The sequence below is a fragment of the Solea solea genome, chromosome 18 (genome assembly GCF_958295425.1).
Source record: "Solea solea chromosome 18, fSolSol10.1, whole genome shotgun sequence".
Lineage (NCBI taxonomy): Eukaryota > Metazoa > Chordata > Actinopteri > Pleuronectiformes > Soleidae > Solea > Solea solea.
In genome coordinates this window covers 17020492-17039759 of record NC_081151.1, presented here as the reverse complement: position 1 = coordinate 17039759, position 19268 = coordinate 17020492, and the positions used below count along the sequence as shown (strand labels likewise).

The 19268-nt window shown below is 37.1% G+C and overlaps 2 protein-coding genes across 3 annotated transcripts; both read right to left on the bottom strand.

Moving 5' to 3' along the window:
* Positions 1-549: 549 nt before the first annotated feature.
* On the bottom strand, positions 550-7754 carry cnih1 (cornichon family AMPA receptor auxiliary protein 1). Of its 2 annotated transcripts, XM_058616087.1 has the most exons (6): positions 7585-7754; positions 6097-6165; positions 5767-5814; positions 2812-2924; positions 2583-2726; positions 550-1575 (listed from the first exon to the last, which is right to left on the bottom strand). In XM_058616087.1, exons 1-6 carry the CDS (start codon positions 7663-7665, stop codon positions 1548-1550), a joined length of 483 nt encoding a protein of 160 aa, XP_058472070.1. In that variant the 5' UTR covers positions 7666-7754; the 3' UTR covers positions 550-1547. The 2 variants fall into 2 exon arrangements, with proteins under 2 accessions (XP_058472070.1, XP_058472071.1); XM_058616088.1 differs by lacking the exon at positions 5767-5814 and having other exon boundaries at positions 7585-7753.
* Positions 7755-8256: 502 nt separating this feature from the next.
* On the bottom strand, positions 8257-18906 carry gmfb (glia maturation factor, beta). The gene is made up of 7 exons (XM_058615988.1): positions 18753-18906; positions 15489-15585; positions 13966-14015; positions 13562-13611; positions 13250-13332; positions 13054-13127; positions 8257-11665 (listed from the first exon to the last, which is right to left on the bottom strand). Exons 1-7 carry the CDS (start codon positions 18753-18755, stop codon positions 11594-11596), a joined length of 429 nt encoding a protein of 142 aa, XP_058471971.1. The 5' UTR covers positions 18756-18906; the 3' UTR covers positions 8257-11593.
* Between the last annotated feature and the right edge of the window lie 362 nt (positions 18907-19268).

The following is a 19268-nucleotide window of genomic DNA, read 5'->3' as shown; positions in this document are numbered from 1 at the left end:
GAATTAATCACAACATCCTTAGTTTTCTCAGTAGTTTTTTTCTTTAAAGAATTTCTATATGTTAAAGATTTAAGATCATTTAAACCAACTTTAATTTCCACAAAGACATGACCCTAAAAATATGTCCCTCATACCACAAACAAAGGAAAATGTCCTCTCACGTTTCCGTTTCCTAGAAATATTGATCTAAAAATAACATTCCAGTCAGTAATTAAGAGTGGGGTCGTTTTATTTAGAGTCAAATAAAGTCAAGTTGTCATTTTCTAAATGTGACACAATGGGATCTAATACATAAAGGTTTTCTTACACATGATTATTGTCCCTGTCCCTGATAAAATACACATTTAAAAATGGCAATAAATTAATTGTAATGGCCTAAAAGGGGGGGTGGGGGGCGGGGGGGGATTCTTAAAATTAGTAAACAGTGAGGGAGTGTTTGATATTGTGTAGTAGTCAAAATAATAAAAAGTAAAAATTAAAAACATAGAATAAATACACACTGGAGTTCCTTACTATGGGGAATTTTTGGGATTGGGGATAAAAACACACAAAAAACACAAGGACACAAATGGTCAATGACTTTGTAGAGGTAAATTCAACAGTATGACACCTCACTGCTAAAAATGCAGAAAGCAGTGGATTACAAATGTACTGATGCTGTAGACTGAGTCTACCTTTTTTTTTTTTTATAATTTACCCATTTTTTTGCAGGGAAGATTCTACACAAACACGGGTCGCTTTCTACTCGGAATTCGACACTATTTCAAACATGTCACCATTTATTTTTAGCACGGATTACATGACTCAACTGTGACGATGGGTCCGACGTATGGAAACGCTACAGATCAGACAAGTCTGTGACAACCAGAGTGTGATTGTCCCCCGTGCAAAATGTTTCTCTAAGTGATAATAACCCACTGCACTTCAGGCCTCAGTGTACAGTACCTGTACTTTTATTATGAAGACCTTAATGCATCTGTGGGCGAGAGTAGAGGTTTGTTTGTTTGTTTGTTTGTTTGTTTGTTTTAGTGAGGGTAATGAATCATATGGCAGGTGGACATTTACTCTTTAAGCCCGGGGTCTAATTAGCAGAAAAAAAACCTAAGATAATCCAGCACAGAGCTCAGATTCTCCAATAAATGCACACCTGAAAATTAAGTCTAATTTGTAAACACTCAGCTGGGGAGAACTATGAAAAAAAACAAAAAAAAAAACTTTATTTAAATCCCAAGTATCAAAAAAAATCACCACACCATTAAAATAAAAAAAAGAAATTGCCATTTTTTTTTCTGTCCATATTTTCTGTAAAATTGAAACAAAAACGTCGCAACCAAGATTATCTCGAAAAACGGGCTAAATGTTTCCGAAATAATGCTTTGCTCCGAGTGTGTGTGTGTGTGTGTGTGTGTGAGAGAGAGTTGGAGAGTTTGTCCTCTTGAAATGGCGTCTTGTTTTGCTGAGCTGTGGTTCTCAGCAGGTCCAGTGTTCCAGCACAAAATGTCTGGTCGTCTGCCGCGCGCGCACGTCCTTTTCCTTCATGGTCCGGTTTAAGAGCTCACCAGAACATAGATCATCCTGACGAAAACAACGAAGCAGTCAAAACACTGTTGTTAAGAGTATTAAACAAAACGGGATTTTACATTTTATTTTAGTTTGAATGGTGTGATGGGTCCTTTTTTAATCACAGCTATAAATACTTCAATACTTTTGCTCAAAGAGGCCAAATGGCTGCTGGGCAAAACCTACAAACCTTCCTGTTAAAAGGAATAGGTCGAAATGTCTGAGATCACAAATGGCGGAACCCATTAACGTTCTTTTTTTTTTTGTGAATATTACAGTAATATATTGTAATTTTAGATATGGAGAGTTTGGAGTGGTTTAATTTCTCTTTGGAAAAGTTTCCCAAGTGATACATTTTTCCTACGTCTTTCCTTGCATTACGTTAGCTGGTGATGCTGTTGCCAGGCAACCACGTTCTCACGACTTTACCGTTTTAAAGCCAAACATGTCACGCTCAAAACATTCCAACTCATGAATACAAGTTCACATGTCCCATTCAAAGACACTATTATGCTTAGTAAATATACTGTATAAGCTACAGCCAGGGTAGAGTTAGCTTAGCTTATGACTTTTTTGTCTCATTTTGGACGACATACTATACTATGACGTTTTTGTCTCATTTTGGACGACATACTATACTATGACGTTTTTGAGTGATTTTGGACGACAAGTTCACAAGTCCAATTCAAAGACACTATTATTCTTAGTAAATATACTGTATAAGCTACAGCCAGGGTAGAGTTAGCTTAGCTTAGCATGAAAGCAGGAAACGGCTAGCTACCTATAAACGTCTTAATATTCATGAAAACCCAAGAGTAGAAATGATAATTCATCATTTTACAAAGAAAAACTGTATTGGACAATATCTTCTCAAATACCAAACCTCTAGTTATTGTCATTATACACTTTCATGTTTGTACAGGTGCCACAGGAAGTTAAAAATAAATGAATTAAAGCTCCCTCGTCTCTGTCCACTTGAACATTTAATTAAAAAAAAACATGAAAGGAGAAGAAATACATACCCATAGAGATAGTAGAAGAAAGACAGGAGATAGAAAGCCAGTTTGCACCAGCCTTCTTTTTGACAGTATGCCAGTATGTCAGCGTTCATGATGGTCGTCGGGTCGTAGAGTCCTGGGCAGCTCATCACAGGTCTGCTCATATATCTGCATCACAGTCAAACGCAGGCAGTGGATTAGGAGAGATCGTAGCTAATCAATCAATATAAGCATGGCGGCACTGAACAATCACCTCCAGACGTGATAAGCCAGCAGCGGGAGGTTGAGACAGAGGGTGAGCCACTCGGCCGCACAGAAGAACATGACGCAGAAGAAGAAGTGGATGAGATACTCTGGAAGAACCAGCTGCAAAGAGAAATGACAGAGTATTACAATCAACACATAATTAACAGTCAGTCCAGTGTATGTTTTTTTTTTTTTCTATCCTCAGAAAAGTGGAGGCATATTTAAAAGAGTGTGAGCTGTGTTAATCAGAACAACAGATTTAAAGTTAAAAGTCTCTTAATAAATCGAGGCCATTTTTACAAAAAGACGACTGATCTATTTAAAGCGGCCGAAATCTGAAGACTGCAGACAGTTCCTCGGAGAGTTATGCTGCCCTCCATTTATGTTGGAAGTCAAACTGGAAGTGATTTCACCACGTTCCAGATGAGCAGAACGAAACTAGCGTAGCAACATGTCCATGGCTAAAAACCGAACAGTACTATACGTAGGACCGATTAACTGCAAAACAAATACGACAGAAGTGCAATTAATGGTAAACTTAGCAGGGCATATGAGTGGTAGCCATCTCGGAATTATATGTCGGGGTTTGCGAGGTTCCCCCGAAGTTGGAAATTTCGACTTCTGACTACAACTGGAACGCACCGTTAATGCAAAGTTGACTTAAAACTCTAGATTATCCTCCTGTGTCATTGTGTAGCTGGCACAATAGTTTGCTTTCACGTTGTAAACTTTATCACAAACTCATTTGATTTCATGTTCGACAATCCGGATAATAAAGACTGTTTTTAGCTACACAGCCAGATCATGTTTTCGTGTTTAACACCTTTAATACAGACTTGTGATTGTGGGAAATCCTGTGACCAGCTGATTGGATTTAGTCAAGTCCTTCCACATGCAATGCGATGATCAATATTAGGGACAACTATCAATGTGAATGAATAAATTAAGACATTTATTGGTTCGTTAGGTACCCTGTGATTCCCACCCCTATTCACTTCATACCTTCCAAATATAATCATGCATCAAGTCTGACAACAAGTGAAACGCAATAACCACAACAACTTGCTCTGGACAGAGTTTGTACAGCTCAGCATCAACATCTTTTGTAGTGCGAGCAAACAAACAGGTTTGAATCAAACAGGACACAGGAGAAAAAAACATGCTGGGAGCAGCAGCAGCAGCAGCAGCAGCAGCAGCAGTCTGCCTCAGGGTTTACAGAGTCTGAACTGCTGCAGGGTTCAGGGAAGCAGATGGAGGCACAACATGGAAGCCATGCATTCAGAAAGAGCAAGAAGGTGTGTGGGGGGGGAGATGTGAGGAAGGTGAGGAAGGTGGGGCTTTAATGTGTGGGGATCCTGCACTGTGCTGCCAAATACAAAACAACTGAAAAGATATGCCACCTGAGCTGAATGTTCCACAAACAGCAAATCCCTCTGCTGAATGCACCGAGGATTAGAAACCGGAATCTCTGCTTTTAGCCAAGTGGCTCCTCCTTGTAGAATCACCGTCCAATCAGTGTTCACAAATATTGCTGAGCTGGAGTGTATGTGTATGTATGTGTGTGTTGAGATTCTGCAGCCATCTGCTCTGAACCACAGGTGATGAAGGTCGCAGCCAAACACTGAGCTCATCAGCTGCAGCCTCCTCTTCCTCACAGACATAAATAAGTTAAAGTTGCATTACTGTTGAGAGGTTTCAAGTAAAGCTGGATCATTAAATCAATTTCGGCCACCTTGTAAAACATATCCACTACATAAAATACAAAAATGTAAAATTAAAGCTGCAGTGTGTAACTTTTCAACAAAAACAAATGTCTATTACATTCAATCCGTCGCCAAATAAATTCATCAGCTACACACGACTGTGTTTCTCAGTAAAGAGGGGTTTTGTTTTGTGTCTGTGGAGACACAGATGTGACACATCTTACATGACCACTGCTGGAGGGAAGGCGGAAGCATTACAGCTACTCTAGTAAAGAACTTTAGATTTAAGGAATTAAATCTAGTTCTCGGAAAGCATGGCACCAAGATACAAAAACAAATGGAAGAGAATGGTTGTAATATGGACCTAGCGTCGTCCTTTGCGTTGATCTACACATGCAGTGTTTTGGCAACAAAAGTTACACACCGCAGCTTTAGGCTTACAAATACTAATATATACATTATAAGTATGTGTAAAAAATAATATAAAAACTAACTTGTAATTATTTTAATTCAACAAACTTTTACTACAATGGGAGGTCATTGCTGCCCACTTGAAATAAAAAGAAATCCTGAAGCCATTTAATGTGACATTTTTCAAAATAACTTTACTTCATGGCCCACAGCTAAGAATATGCACTTTGCCACAAAATCCAATAATGTAATTTCTCTTCAAACATATAAAATCTGTCTGGACAGTGTACAGGCCAGTGTCCTGTTGCTCAAGACAAGTAACCTCGCTTTCTGAGCTTCCTGGGAATTATTGGACCACTAAACTGAATATATGCAAACAAAGGGTAGGTTGTAATAAAAAAATCATGCATGTTTTGAGCATTTGCAAGTCTTTTCAGTTAACAACTATACTTCATCAATAATGACTGAAATGCTTTATATTCTAATGCTTCTCGTGTGCATAATAGCTTACATCCTCAGAAAGTAGCTTAAGTGCAAGGACAACAGACAGAAAAATATTGTACTGTAGTAAATACTCATCTTAAAGAAAATGCTAATGACTATTTTTGGCAATTAACATAAAATTCACAAAAATAAGATAATAGCAATGTTAAAATAAAATTAAAAAAACCCAAAGTGGTAGAAATCCTGGGCCACAGATGGTACGTTGTCTAATCTTGAGCTGAAGGTCTGGACTAAACTCAGATTAGTTAACTGAAAAGACGTTTGCAAACACTTCCCCGTGCAAAATGACAAGACTGCAGACTGAGTTGAACTGAGCGGGCATTCTAAAAAAACTTGGTACAAACCTTTAATGCAATTTTGACTCTTTTAATCTTTTTGACCTTTTCAACTGTCTTTTTGCGCCGTTATCATAGTGTAAATAAAAAAATAAAGCAGATTGGGGGGGAAAAAAACAAAAACAACAGAGGGTGTTAGAGTTTGACAGCTGACAAGATCACGGAATTCAAAAACAGGCAGGTTATTTAGCAAAACAGTGCAGAGAGAAATGATTGAAAAAAGACAAAGATAGGCGGATAAAAGTACTAAATTAAATGAAATCTATCTTTCAGAGCATATCTGCATGCAGTCAAAGAAGCAAAGAGGGTGAGTCAGATACCGACTGTAGCATCACTTACCGGATTTAAAGTGTTACACTGATCTATAGGATTCTTGTAGTCGGTCTTCAGCTCGTCAAACGCTATTATCTGCAGAAACAAGATGAGAACAGACTGTCAGTATGATGAACACACGAACCCAAGTATAATATCTAATTATGTGTATTATTTTAAGAGTTAAAAGTATTGTAAACAAGTTAAATAAAAACTGTTGTGTGACATAAACTAAATATTACACAAATACTGTTTAAATTTCTGAACTGACTTGCTCATCTACCTTTGTGCAAAAACAAATTGAACACTTTCAATTATCACACCAACTTGTTTGTGTTGCAATGGACAATGGTTGCGACAATTAATTGATTAACTACATCAATAAGCAATTAATCAGTTTGATAAGGATTCTTTATGATAATCTGATTCTTGAACGTAACTTTTCTGCATCACTTGCTTCATAATGACAGTTAACCGCCACCATTATGTGAACCAAACCGCTAAACCAGAGGTTCTCAATAATTTTATACCAAGTACCACCTGAGAAAATATTGAGTTCTTGAAGAAACATCATTATCACCAACGCTAAAATGCAGTGGTGTATATAGGTTGAGCAAATAAGTTAACCAATAAGTTAACTCTCTCTCATCATCCTCCTCTTTCTCACATACTTGTATACACTGGTATAGTGAAATTGGATAAAGATGTAGGAGAGATAAGGTGACTATAATTATCATTATTTAATTTATTGGGTTTTTCTTGTTATATTTTTGTCATAATTTCTCAGCTCCAATTTGATGACGTATCCTGGTATATACAGTACAACAGTATTTCTGTACCACCAGAGGAAGTATAGTCTATATCGAATAGTCTAAGTCCATTAAAACTTAACATTTAGCAATACGTCCTAGACACAGCTCAAAGTTCACTATGTACGACGCTGTGTTGACAATCGCACGCTAAAAGAATTACGCACATTATACAACTTATACGTATAACGACGCGAGAAATAACACAAGTCCGTTCTCCTGACGCGATGACAGGTGAGATGACAGCAGCGTCGCTGTGGTTTATCCCTCCAGGACAAGATGACAACGTTTGTTAGCTTAGCCAGCTAACTAGCCGACGAGCCACTAACTGAATGCTAATCCTTTGACACGCGTGTCATGGTCACAAACATTTAGTGAAATAAATGTAATTGTTCGCTGTTTATTAACAGTGTTTCGGGTGTTTTAGCGCGCTAGGTTTAGCTGCTAGCCAACAGCAGGGTGTGTTCCATTCATTCACGAGGACGCCACCATTCTAGAATGCCTAGATGTGTGTACTGATCACGGGGCTGCTGCTATGATCTTGTACATGAACACGCTTCATCCAACCCTTTTGTAGATCGGCGGTGCCAACGCTGGCCTACAGTTAGCCCGTTACCGGAGCCTTCCAGGCTCTTCCACGTCCTATCGGTGTCGCTGGACTGACAAGCAAACTGCACAATGTAAAGTTGACTAGCTGTATACTTACATGCCAGATAGCGAAGAAGATAAGCGCTGCCGTGAGCAGCAGAGCGAGCATATAACAAAAGGCCGCGAATGTGAACGCCATTTTCTCCCTCCGGTTTAGCTAGTCTGATCCTGGCTCTGCTAGCGGATGATGCAGGCAGCTCCGCAGCCGAGGAGAGATTTGTCAGCATGTATTCTTCTTCTGTGATTGTTTATCTGGCTGATGTGTTTGACGATGCTTTAGTGCCACCTTCTGGGGAAAATGAAGACATAGATGAATAAATAAAATGTTTTTAGAGCTTTTAACTGTGTATTTCTCAAGCACATTAAACCTTTAAATACTAAATTATATAACGATTAAACGTGCAACAATGTACTACAGCATCACTGTAATAACACAAAGAATGTACTATGATTTGATGAAAAATTGACATGAAATTAAAATAACAACAATGATTTAATATGTCAAAATTATGGGAGCCCATTTCCACCACTTGAAAAATAAATATATATATTATTTAGTCAGCATTTTTGAAACACTAAGTCATAATTTCGGAATAGTATCTCATTATTATGACTTACTATCTCAAAATTCTGACATAGTATCTCATAAAAATGACTTAGAAGATCAACCCAACACTGGACTAAAGATAAACACACATAATAAGCAAACAACCACATAAAAACAAAGAAGTAAACATCGCTGTCATTTTATTTGAACCGTGGGACAACAGACACTTTATAAAGTACAGGAAAGTACAAATATCTCAAGTTTCACTGATGCCATGAGGCGGCTGAATATAATTTCATTAAAAAGGAAGTAAGATGTTGAAGATGTTCAAAGACAACATTAAAAGCTGAAAAAAACACATCTGCAGGTCACAGAAAGAGACTCAAAAGGACAAATAGTATACGGTATGTAACCGATTCACTACAAAGTAAGGAAAGATAATAAATCCACAGGACATAACCTGTTACATGGCTAAAAACCAAAAGGGAACTCTTTTTCTAATAAACCTTTTACTGGGAAGATTTTTTTTTTTTTTTAAAATAAAGAAAATGCTTGTTGATGTTATTAACACTTTAAATAAGAGTAAAATCGATGCGGAGACCAGATGTGTGTTCATTTAACTTAATAATTTAAATATTTTCTCCTCTGGATTCATGCAACAGGACAGCAAAGTCTCAACAGTCAGAGCAGAGACATTTGCAAACACGTGCACTTCATATACAGTAGCTCTTCACATTTAAGAGGTTTTTTCCAGAATTTCAACAAAATCTTAACATCTTTCACATCCAAAGCAGTCCATTGCACATACTTCAAGTTGAATGTGTCAGAGTTAACGTGCATGTGGTGCATCAGGTTCCTTTGTTACAGAAAGAAATCTTTAAAACTGAATAATGTTGGTTTGACATTTTCTGACATTTTATGGACCAATTAACTAATGAATGAATCCAGAAAACTATCAACAGATGAATGAATTATAATATTAATCGTTAGTTGTAGCCCTAAATCCTTATATTTCAGTTCAGGTTTATGAACATATTTAGGTGTTTAGCTTGTCTGAGAGATGTCAAACCTTTTCTTAACCCATAAATCGTAGCACTCGCAGTGGATATAATCACCAGTTACAGCAGAGTAATATCATGCAGATGTTTCAGTCTTTGCTTTAATGTTGTTTTCTGACACATGATTACAGTGTTATCACATTATTCCTGTTGGATTAAACCTGATAAATGATTATCATTGACATCACTAAATTATTTACATGTATATTGTGCATTGTGCATGTATATATTCTGCCCAGAAAGAGAGTTTCTTATATTATAACAGCCCGGATTATAGCATAGTCTTCTAGAAGAAACAAAAATAACCAAAAACGGATTTTCAAGCTTTACTATTCAGTCTGGTTTAAAATTTGGCCTCAAAACAAAGATAAGACATTGGAATGGTCGACGCAGCACTTTGACATCATACATGATGTGATTTTCTCACTTCTCTGGCTTTTAATTCGCCACAACTATCAATTATATGTTTAGTTTAGATGTAAAAAGTTTTAATTAAGAGATACTGATGAGGTGGAACGTGTGGAATTCATTTGTGCCTTTTTCTTTATTAGGGTGAGACCAATATTCTGAGCTGTTATTGAGCTTATGTAAAAAAAACAAAAAACACAGAGCGATCTAAATAAAATTGTCATTTTAACCCCCACCTTTGCAAAATATTGCAAAAAATTACAAAACCAATACGCGAGAATACAAGTCAGACACAACAAAAAAGGTGAGACTGCATAATACAGACTACAGAAGTAAGAATTTAATTTAGATAAAGGGGGCACATTCAATCCATGAATCTCAATATCAGCCTGTTTATTGGTCAAACCCTTTTTTGTATGGAAAATGTGAATATCCCAGATATTTCTATCCGTTACTGCCAAGTCTAGAAGGTAAGCACAAGCGGTGTTTGGAGACGTCACGTCCATCATTCTCAAAGCTGTAACCACCACAAAGCAACCAAAGTGGCTTAACATGAGAATGAAGCACAACATTCAAAAACACTTATAACAGCACGAGCTATAAAGCACAGTATAAGCTAACAATTTCCCTCTAATGACACAGTAACCCACGTTAATGTTAAGAGTAGCCCAGTCGATTAAAAAGAGGGCAGGTGACTCTGCCCCAGTGTGTGCAGTGTTTTCTGTCTTTTTGCCGTTTAGTTTGGAATGTTTCAGAGAAAATTGTGCGATATCACATATGCAGGTTAAAGGCAGAACAGTGAAGGGAAATTCATGCAGCGGTTTCTACTGTAAAGCTGCTTTCAGACATGAACTCTGGGGAAATTTCTAAAAAAAAAACAAAAAAAAAAAAAACCGGGTCCCGACATTTCCGCAGCAGTCAGACATCTTCAGGAAAATTAGAAACATTTCCTGGACATGCAGACGGGAATTTTTCCAGACATTTTCCTGCTCTAGTCTCACATGTGCTCACACAAACACTTTCTGTAAAATCGAGTGACATTGGTGAATGTCTGAAAGCACCTACGGTCTCAGGAGAGCCTCTTGCGTTACGGTCTATTTTTTAATATATTATATTAAAATTTAAAAAGGTCCAGTGTGTCAATAAAATGTATTTTTATCCGACAGAAATTTAAACTTAATTAAAATAAGTGTACGATCACCCAATGAGCCGCTCGGTCAGCTCTATGGCGGCAGCTACATTGGACCACCGTGTTTTTACAGTAACCCACAGCGGACAAACTAAATATCTTTTCAGTTTTGATGCAAACTGAGGGCTATATAGTTTCTCCGACACACTTGGAAGAAAAATATTAACCTGCAACATGTAACAAATGTCGCTAAATGTTACACACTGTACCTTTAAACAGCCTGCAATGAATACTGAAGGAGAAACCGACTAAAACGGAACTGTTGTTCAACTGTTCTGGCAGGAAGCTTGTCTTTCACAAAAGGAAATCGATGCTATTACACATATATATAGCACACATGTGCTGACATATCCCTAAATACACCAGAGGGGGAAAAAAAAGCTTAAAATAAGACTCCCTCAACTTATTAAAACATACAACTGTGAAACTCAAATAAACACTGGGTAAACTACTTGAGGAAAAAAATAAACTCTCTTTAAAATGCCTTTCAATTCTCCCGAATGAACTTACAAAGAGTAGACTGTTCACCTCAAGAGCTACGGGGGTGTTAATTCAACACAGACACAGACCTGGCACATGGAGAGATTGTGAGGGAGACAAACGCAGACCTGTGTCAAATAGTATTTTCAGTTTCAGGCAGCCTGAATCTGTGAGTGCCACAGATTTGTTGATTTTTAAAAGACAAATGTTGACATTCTGGAAACTGAGAGTAGAAAATGACTGCAAACACTATTTAAGTCAGGTCTCGTGTAAAGAGGAGGGAAATGTAATAACTGTGGTGTGATCTCCCCCCCCAACAGAAGAGAAACAAGTTGTGCTATCTGGATCCTCCTCACACCCCAGACCGCTGGATGAGGTGATGATGTTAGCGGAAGAAACCGAGTCTCTCTCGCAGCCATTCCTCTGTCAGGTCCTCTGTGTTTCTGATCTCAAACACCTAAGATGAGACATACTTTGTTATTCCCGGGAGAGAAACAATATAGATAAGATAGCAAATACAGACATAAGCACAAGTCATAAAGTAATAATAGATAGAAAAGGTAAAAGGATGAAGGACTGATGCTGCAAACTGAGGTTATGAGAAGAAGAAAAAATAAAAAGATAAGGAAAGAAAAAACAAGTTACAACCAGTTGTGACATCACCCGTAAGAATCTGAAAAATGCTCCTGTTTTTAAGGCTCCATATTCCTGATTGACATTTCGCAACTCAGAGCTGTCGCCTGCAATGAGGCTCCAACACCAGCTGTCAATCACTCACATGTTCTGTAATTTATTGTCAAATCGACATCATGTTCCATTTAAGAAACCCTGAAACTTCCCGAGTTCTTTGCTACGACTGTCGCCATCATGTTTCCCAGGCTTAACTTTTCAAACAGGAAGCCTGTGTCCATGTATTATATACATAAATGTGATTGACAGCTTGTAATGTCCAATAGGCGCCTGGTTGCAGGTGATGCATCTGAATTCCCAGTAAGAAACTGACATAATGCATAATGCCGAATTGTGAAACTCGAGGCAATTGGAAAACTACGTCCATTTTTCAAATACAGTCTAAGATTAGATCACTACATGGACGACCTCAGTTAATAATAATGATGGTAATAATAATAATAATAATAATAATAATAATAATAATAATAATAATAATAATGTCACTTTAAGTGACTTTAATTATTATTATTTTTTTTTTTATTAATCACTACAAAGCTGTAAAAGACTGTCAAATCAACGCAATGATTCATTACATCTTAGTAACAGACACATTTTTGTACAGCATACTTATTGAGGACATATCTAAATGCCGAACTCTAACCCTTAACCCAAACCCAGTTCGAAACCTGACTCTCAAACCTGGTCTTAACCCTCACAAAGCCATTTCAAGTTGTACAATTTGAAATGACCAGCCAAAATGTCCACACATGTTTTTGGGACTCACAAAGATATACAAATACACACACACAGGTTCACACAGCTATTCTTTTGAGGAAATTGACTTCCATTCATTTTTGGAAGCCTAAACAAAGTAGTATCCCCCTATAGCCTAAACCACAACCCTTTAATGCCTAACCCTAACCTTAACCTAACTACAATTCAAAACGTAGCCTAAAACCTGACCAGTTTAGTGGTTCTGCCTCATTAGGACCAAGTTCTAGTCTCCATGAGGACCACTGGTGCTGAAAACCCTTAACCTTAACCCAATTCTAACCCTACAACCACAAAAAAAACACTTTACTGTTATGAGGAGCATCCAAAACGTCCTCACAAAAGATAGATTTGAACACACACACACACACACACACAAATACACAGAGGGAGTTCACTAACCTTGGTCAGTTCAACAGTTTGGACCAGTTTGTTTTTGCTTCCAGCGTACATCATCTGCTGTTCTGGTCTGCAGCCTATTAAACACAAATAAACAACACTTATACATGTTTCCGTGGTGATACAGTAAAGTGGATAGTGGAAGTACTTTATAATTCCTAAGTGCTGCTATTAAAATTGATACCAGAGATGTTCTCACCCGCTGGACTGGAGAAGATGAAGCAGAGGGGATAAGACACACGTCCATCGTCATGCTGATACTTATAACTGTAGACGATAAATGTTCCGGGTGCTAAGGAAACTTCACTTATTTGACAGTGGAACAGTCCAGTAACAACAAATAAAGCAAAATTAAATGGGTATAACAATTCTGAAGAAAATACATATGCAGATCAGAATTTAAAGCAGAAATTAAAAATTTAAAGAGAAAGAGACTAGAAAGAAAAAAATAAAAAATTTAAACCACATTATTCTACAGGTAAATATGACAGATTATTCATTGAGAGGATATCGTGGCTGTCGCTCAGGCAGTTCATTCTGCAGATCATCGGGAGAAATGTCCTACACAGAAACAGTAAAAGAGCAAAGAACACTGTATCAAAATGATTTTAATGAACAAAAACTGCTTCCTACAAAGTTTTTACATCATGTGTTTTTAAGAATAATAACATACATATTACTTTAGGCCGATTACTCAATTATTAATCAATCCCTAAATGAATTGTCAACTATTTTGATCATCGATTCATCGATTTGAAGCGTTTTTCATTATTAAAACAAGATTTCTGATTGTTTCAGCTTCTTAAATGTGAATATGTTCTGGTTTCATTCATTAAAACTGAATCATTTTGGTATGAGGACAAAAACAAGACATTTGAGAATATCATCATGGAGAAAATAAAGAGACGTACGTACCTCATGCTCTTCATCGAGAATTACAAGCTGCTTGTCTTTATCGATCTTCACTGAGGGATTAAAAAAAGAACACGTTCACGAGCAGCATGGAAAATGTCATAGTGCTCGCAGTTTGATGTTAGTTATGTAAATAAACAAGTAAATATAAGAAAAAGTAGGTTATTGGTTCATGATTTAATATTATCTCAGCCTTTACGCCATTAAATATTCCAGTTTAGCGGCAATGACATTTTGATGGATGCAAAATGGAAGATAGACAGCTTAGGTGCAGTATATATTCTCTCCATCCTTAGATAGAAAGATACTGAAGCTCGTTTTCTGCTGCTGGCTTCTTTTAAAAAGGCAGAAAACACAAATGGAAAACATGGCAGAGGACGTTTGCCTTCATTGCATTAAAAAAAAAAAAAGAATAGTTGGATATTTTGGGTGAGAAAGTCAATATAAGTGGGTTCCCATCAGTTTTTTTTATGCACACGATCACTCATGATGAAGTGAAAGATGTAGATCCCCCTTTTGGCACATTGAAACAAGAATCACAAGGACTGTATGTGGGTGAGTTGGACGGGATCTTCAGGTGAAGTTACTCACATGAAATATTCATATTTTTATCCATTCAGGAATATTACGACGGTGAAGTGGTTTTTATCCGGATGAATGATAATATTGTATATCGTCCCATTTCTACTCCCAATAATTGCTTTACAGCAGCTTATGGAACAGATGAATACACATTTTCTTTTAGCAAAGCTTGCAAAACATTTGAATGGACACCTGAAATGCTGAATTGTTCATTTCCCTTTAACTGCACATACACGTTACACATAATCATATTTAAGAGCTTGTTACATGTCATCTTCCTCTAAGATGACCAGCTTTTTAAGCGTAAATACTTTTCATACAGTTGGATGTGGACAACACGGTGTGAACTGGTTCTTTGAGTAAACACTGGCTTTAATCCAAAAAGAGCCCCAAGAGTTTCTTTAAAGTCCGTTTGCAGCAGTAAACAGAACTCATTTTAAACCTTAGCAGCTCGATGAGAAATATCTGGGGAGACAAATGTGCGTGAGATGCAGCTGCTAAATTTGGGTTAACGTAAATGTTTGCGGAACTGATGCCGGAGTTTAAAGATGCAGCGCGTCCTCCCCCATTTTGTTCCACACAGCAGGAGACATGGATCAATCCGCTGGCAGCTTTAATGACACATTTAACACACAAGTGTTGGCCAGTGGATTAGGCTTTACCCAAGGACAACCCAATTCTGTAAAATGCTATGAATCAAACCCCCCCCCCCCCCCAAAAAAAAGACAGAAATAAACTCTGACATTAATGCCACCAAATACTGACAAATATTACTATTTCATATCTATTTCATATAGATTACGGGTAAAAATATGGACAAAGAATACCACAATAAAAACACAAGTGATAAAACATTCAAAGTAACAGTGTCTTTTTTTTAAATCACCCAGCTATAAATGTCAGGGTATTAATAAATAGACCCATAAGATGTCGCCAATACTCACTGATGATTGCCGCATTATTAGTCTCCTTCCGAAAACGAAAATCCCTCAGCTTTTTAACCAGGCTTTCATCCACATCGCACACCACGAGTGACTGACTCTGATTAAAAACGAAATACAGAAACAGGAAAGAATGTTGTGATCACTTACATGTCAAATTCATCAGGATTTAGGCATCAAATGTCAAGTTTTCTTATCATTTTTGTGATGAACTAAAGCCTCAAGCCTAAAAAGGACATCACAAACGCAGATTATAATAGCGTTGACCTGAACTGAACTAATGTGATTTAAGTAAGTGTTTGCAATATTTAAGTGTTTGCATCCTCATAACTATAAGCTCCCCTTCTTCCTGGCAGTGTGCATCCTTTATTACAGCTTTACAATGTGCACTTATTTCTGCCATGACAGGAAGTACAAATGTGATGACTCTGTTCTGCAGAGTCTGTAAAACATGTGACTCATTTAAGGTTTTTCACTTCCACCTACTGCACAGAAACATTTTCAAAACTTTATCATGATACAAAGAAACACAGACAGAAACATCAAAACTCTTGCACAGATATATTCTTTTACTTGTAATTATTATTATTTGACTTAATTTTTTTCAATTTAATAATTAAATAGCACAAAAGGGTAAAAATCTGAATATATTTTTGGTGGCAAGATATCTTTCTGAGCTGTAAAGCAGATGACAATTAGGGTACAAAAAACTTTCAGGGTTCATGAAAAATCCAGAAAATACCACAATTTTCAATACCACAATTAGAAAAACACAGTTGAAATTTGATATGCATCTAAAACTTGATAAATATAGCTTGTGTTTACAGTGGCATCAAGATTTCAGGGATGTTTAATGAGGGATTACACACATGAAGGACAGCTGCAGCATCACAGACTTTAGCTTTATGTGGTTTTCATGCATTTCCTCACTTCATTTGCTCATTTGCATGTCAAATCACCAAGCCAGTGTTTAATTAAAAGCGATCATGTCTGCAGGACTCGGTTTTCACAATATATGTACACTTTAAAATCACAAAAAAGTAAAACTGTGTTTTATTCATTTATTATTTTAATGTTCTTTTTTATTATCTATCTTATCATTACATTCACAAACAGACATTTATATCTCACGGCTAATTGACTATCAAAATGATTTCTTTCTATGTCAATTTAGACGTTGACTTTTAGAAATTTAGTGGGTTCAACAGTCGAATAGCCTCCCAAAAATACACACATTTATGACAAATTTTGAGGCAAATACCTGTTGTACCTAATGTTCTGACATTTTATATCAAATTCATGACAGTTTAACATCCTAATGTTTAGCAAAACCACTTAATTAACACTGCAATTCAGGAATGGGGGGCCATTGTTACCATGTTTCCTGGAATTTAACTGATTGTTGGAGGCGTTCAAGTGCGAGGTGATAATTCTGGTTAAAAATACACTAACTTCAGTTTTACTCTGCCTAATTTTGTACCTTAAGCTTGTACCTAACTGAATTTGGTTACCCTGTACTTGCACATGTGTAATGACAATAAAGTTGAATCTGAATCTAATGTATAGCTACTGTTACATTTAGTATCTGCATCTTAATTTTGGCTGTATTTGTCTGTTTGCGAGCAGCATAAATCAAAAGGTAAAAGAGAGATTTGGATTACGTTTTCTAGGGACGTACAGTAGGTTATGGCTAAATTAAAGTTGTTTACTTTGCAAAACCAGGGAGTGTATTGACACTTTCTCAAGTTAAACCATGTTTTAGCAGGAGTCCAAACACCCTGCAGTTGTTTATTAGACCACAATAAATCTGTCTCTACAAGGTTTCATTGGCTGGAACCTGTAACGTCCACATTACATAACTCCAGCAGCACAAAGATATAAAACTCCTGAAGAGTCTGTGCAGAATCCCTGCATTCTATAAATACATCTTCATCAACAGATGGCTGGTGGGAGTCAGGATTTCACTGAGCTCACGCACAAATCTCTGAAGATTAAAAAAAGGACTGGAGTTTGTGTGGTTGGGACTCTTGAACAACCGGATGCAGAGGAGAAAAGATTACCATCAGTCCTGACTTCAAAAAAGCCGGAGGTGGCTACAGGTTTATTCCTCCTCCACATTCCTCAGGAAAACTTCAAACTACCACTTTAATTTGATGCATCTTGTGTGTAAAACAAGGTGTCACTGACGCCAAAATGTCAGTGAGCAGAGTAGAGACTCAAACTGTGATGACGACGCGCAGCTACAAACAAAACAGGAAACCTGGGTTCATCACGACTGAGGCGAGCTAGCATGAAGACAGCTGCTCATAGAAGACAAGTCTAAACACATCACTTCGAGCCACGTTACTACCGGAAGTCTGCCAGTTTGGTCTCTAAAATAAAAGCATCTGTCTGGAAACATCCTGAAGGCCCAAATAAGACCAATTATAAGTAGAGGTATTGGCCAAAACCGTTCTTTGAAAATCAGGGGCAAGACTGATCATCGACAAAGGGCAACAACCGATTTGTTGGTCTGGCCAATAATCACAAAACATATACAAGTTGCACAATAATTTGTTACACTGGAGTTTGGCATTATTATTATTTACTGCTCCTATTGATTATCCGTCAAAATGTTAATGATTTACAACTCCTGCAATTTAAAAGCAAATGACTGTGTTTTAATACAAACTGCAAAACACGTTACACATCATGTTCAGTCCTCAAATTACTAGGGACACATGATATTACCGACATGATATCGGTATGGGCAGATGTTGTCTTAAAAATGTATAACCGCTTATTGACAATTACACCAGGATCTGTCGATATGACTAATGACTACAACAGTTTGCTAAACAGGCTGCTACCTCCTTGACTTCTATGCTGGAACCCTCTACAACTATTACTTATTTTATGTTTATTTATTTTGCTCAATGAAGAAAATGTCTATCTACATCTGCTCTGCATAAACAACATTAACATGCGAGGACAGAACGCGGAGCACCGCATATTGCGGGAGTTTAATGACAACTACTCAAAAATCAGACGTTTGGGCAAGGGTATTTTATTTTGAAATCAAACACCGGAAAACCACCGGAGCTTCTCTGTCTAACTTGATACGATAGACAGAGGGCGGAACTAATGGTAAGCTAGCAGGCTAACTGCTAGTGAACTACCGTACTTTTCCCCTCAACATTCCCCGTAACTTTAACAAAGAGCACGCGGCTAAAAATCAAAAAACATAAAATGGCGACAGCTCTGTCGCGTCTACGTTAAACAACTTACCATTGTAGTAGAGTTGAGTTTCCCTGAAGCTGCTGCTGAAGCTGTTCTGAATGGCAGAGACGCTTTCAATGTTTTTTTTTTAAAATATATACTTCACATCTTGTGACTGCTTTGGCCAATCCCACACGAGACCAGCGCCCCCTTCCTGCAAAAGTTGGTCATAACTCAGTAATTATTAATGTCCTACTACACTCTTATGTCAAGCCTGATAAATACACGCACCATAATGTTTTTTTTACCTTTTTATTTGATCAAACACGTTTTGTTCGTTTTATGTATAAAATGTGATTTATAAATTAAACTAGTATCATTATTTTCTATGAAAAAAAATGAAGAAAATCTTGTGAATCCGGTAAAAAAATATAAAATGGATGGATGGGGGACATTTTTTTTTATTCAAACCACGAGAATGGTGGTTTCAATTTGGTGGTTTAGGTCAATTAAACCACTAAATTGAGTGGTGTGTGTGTATGTGTGTGTATGTTTGTATGCATGTGTGAGTGTGTATGTGTGTGT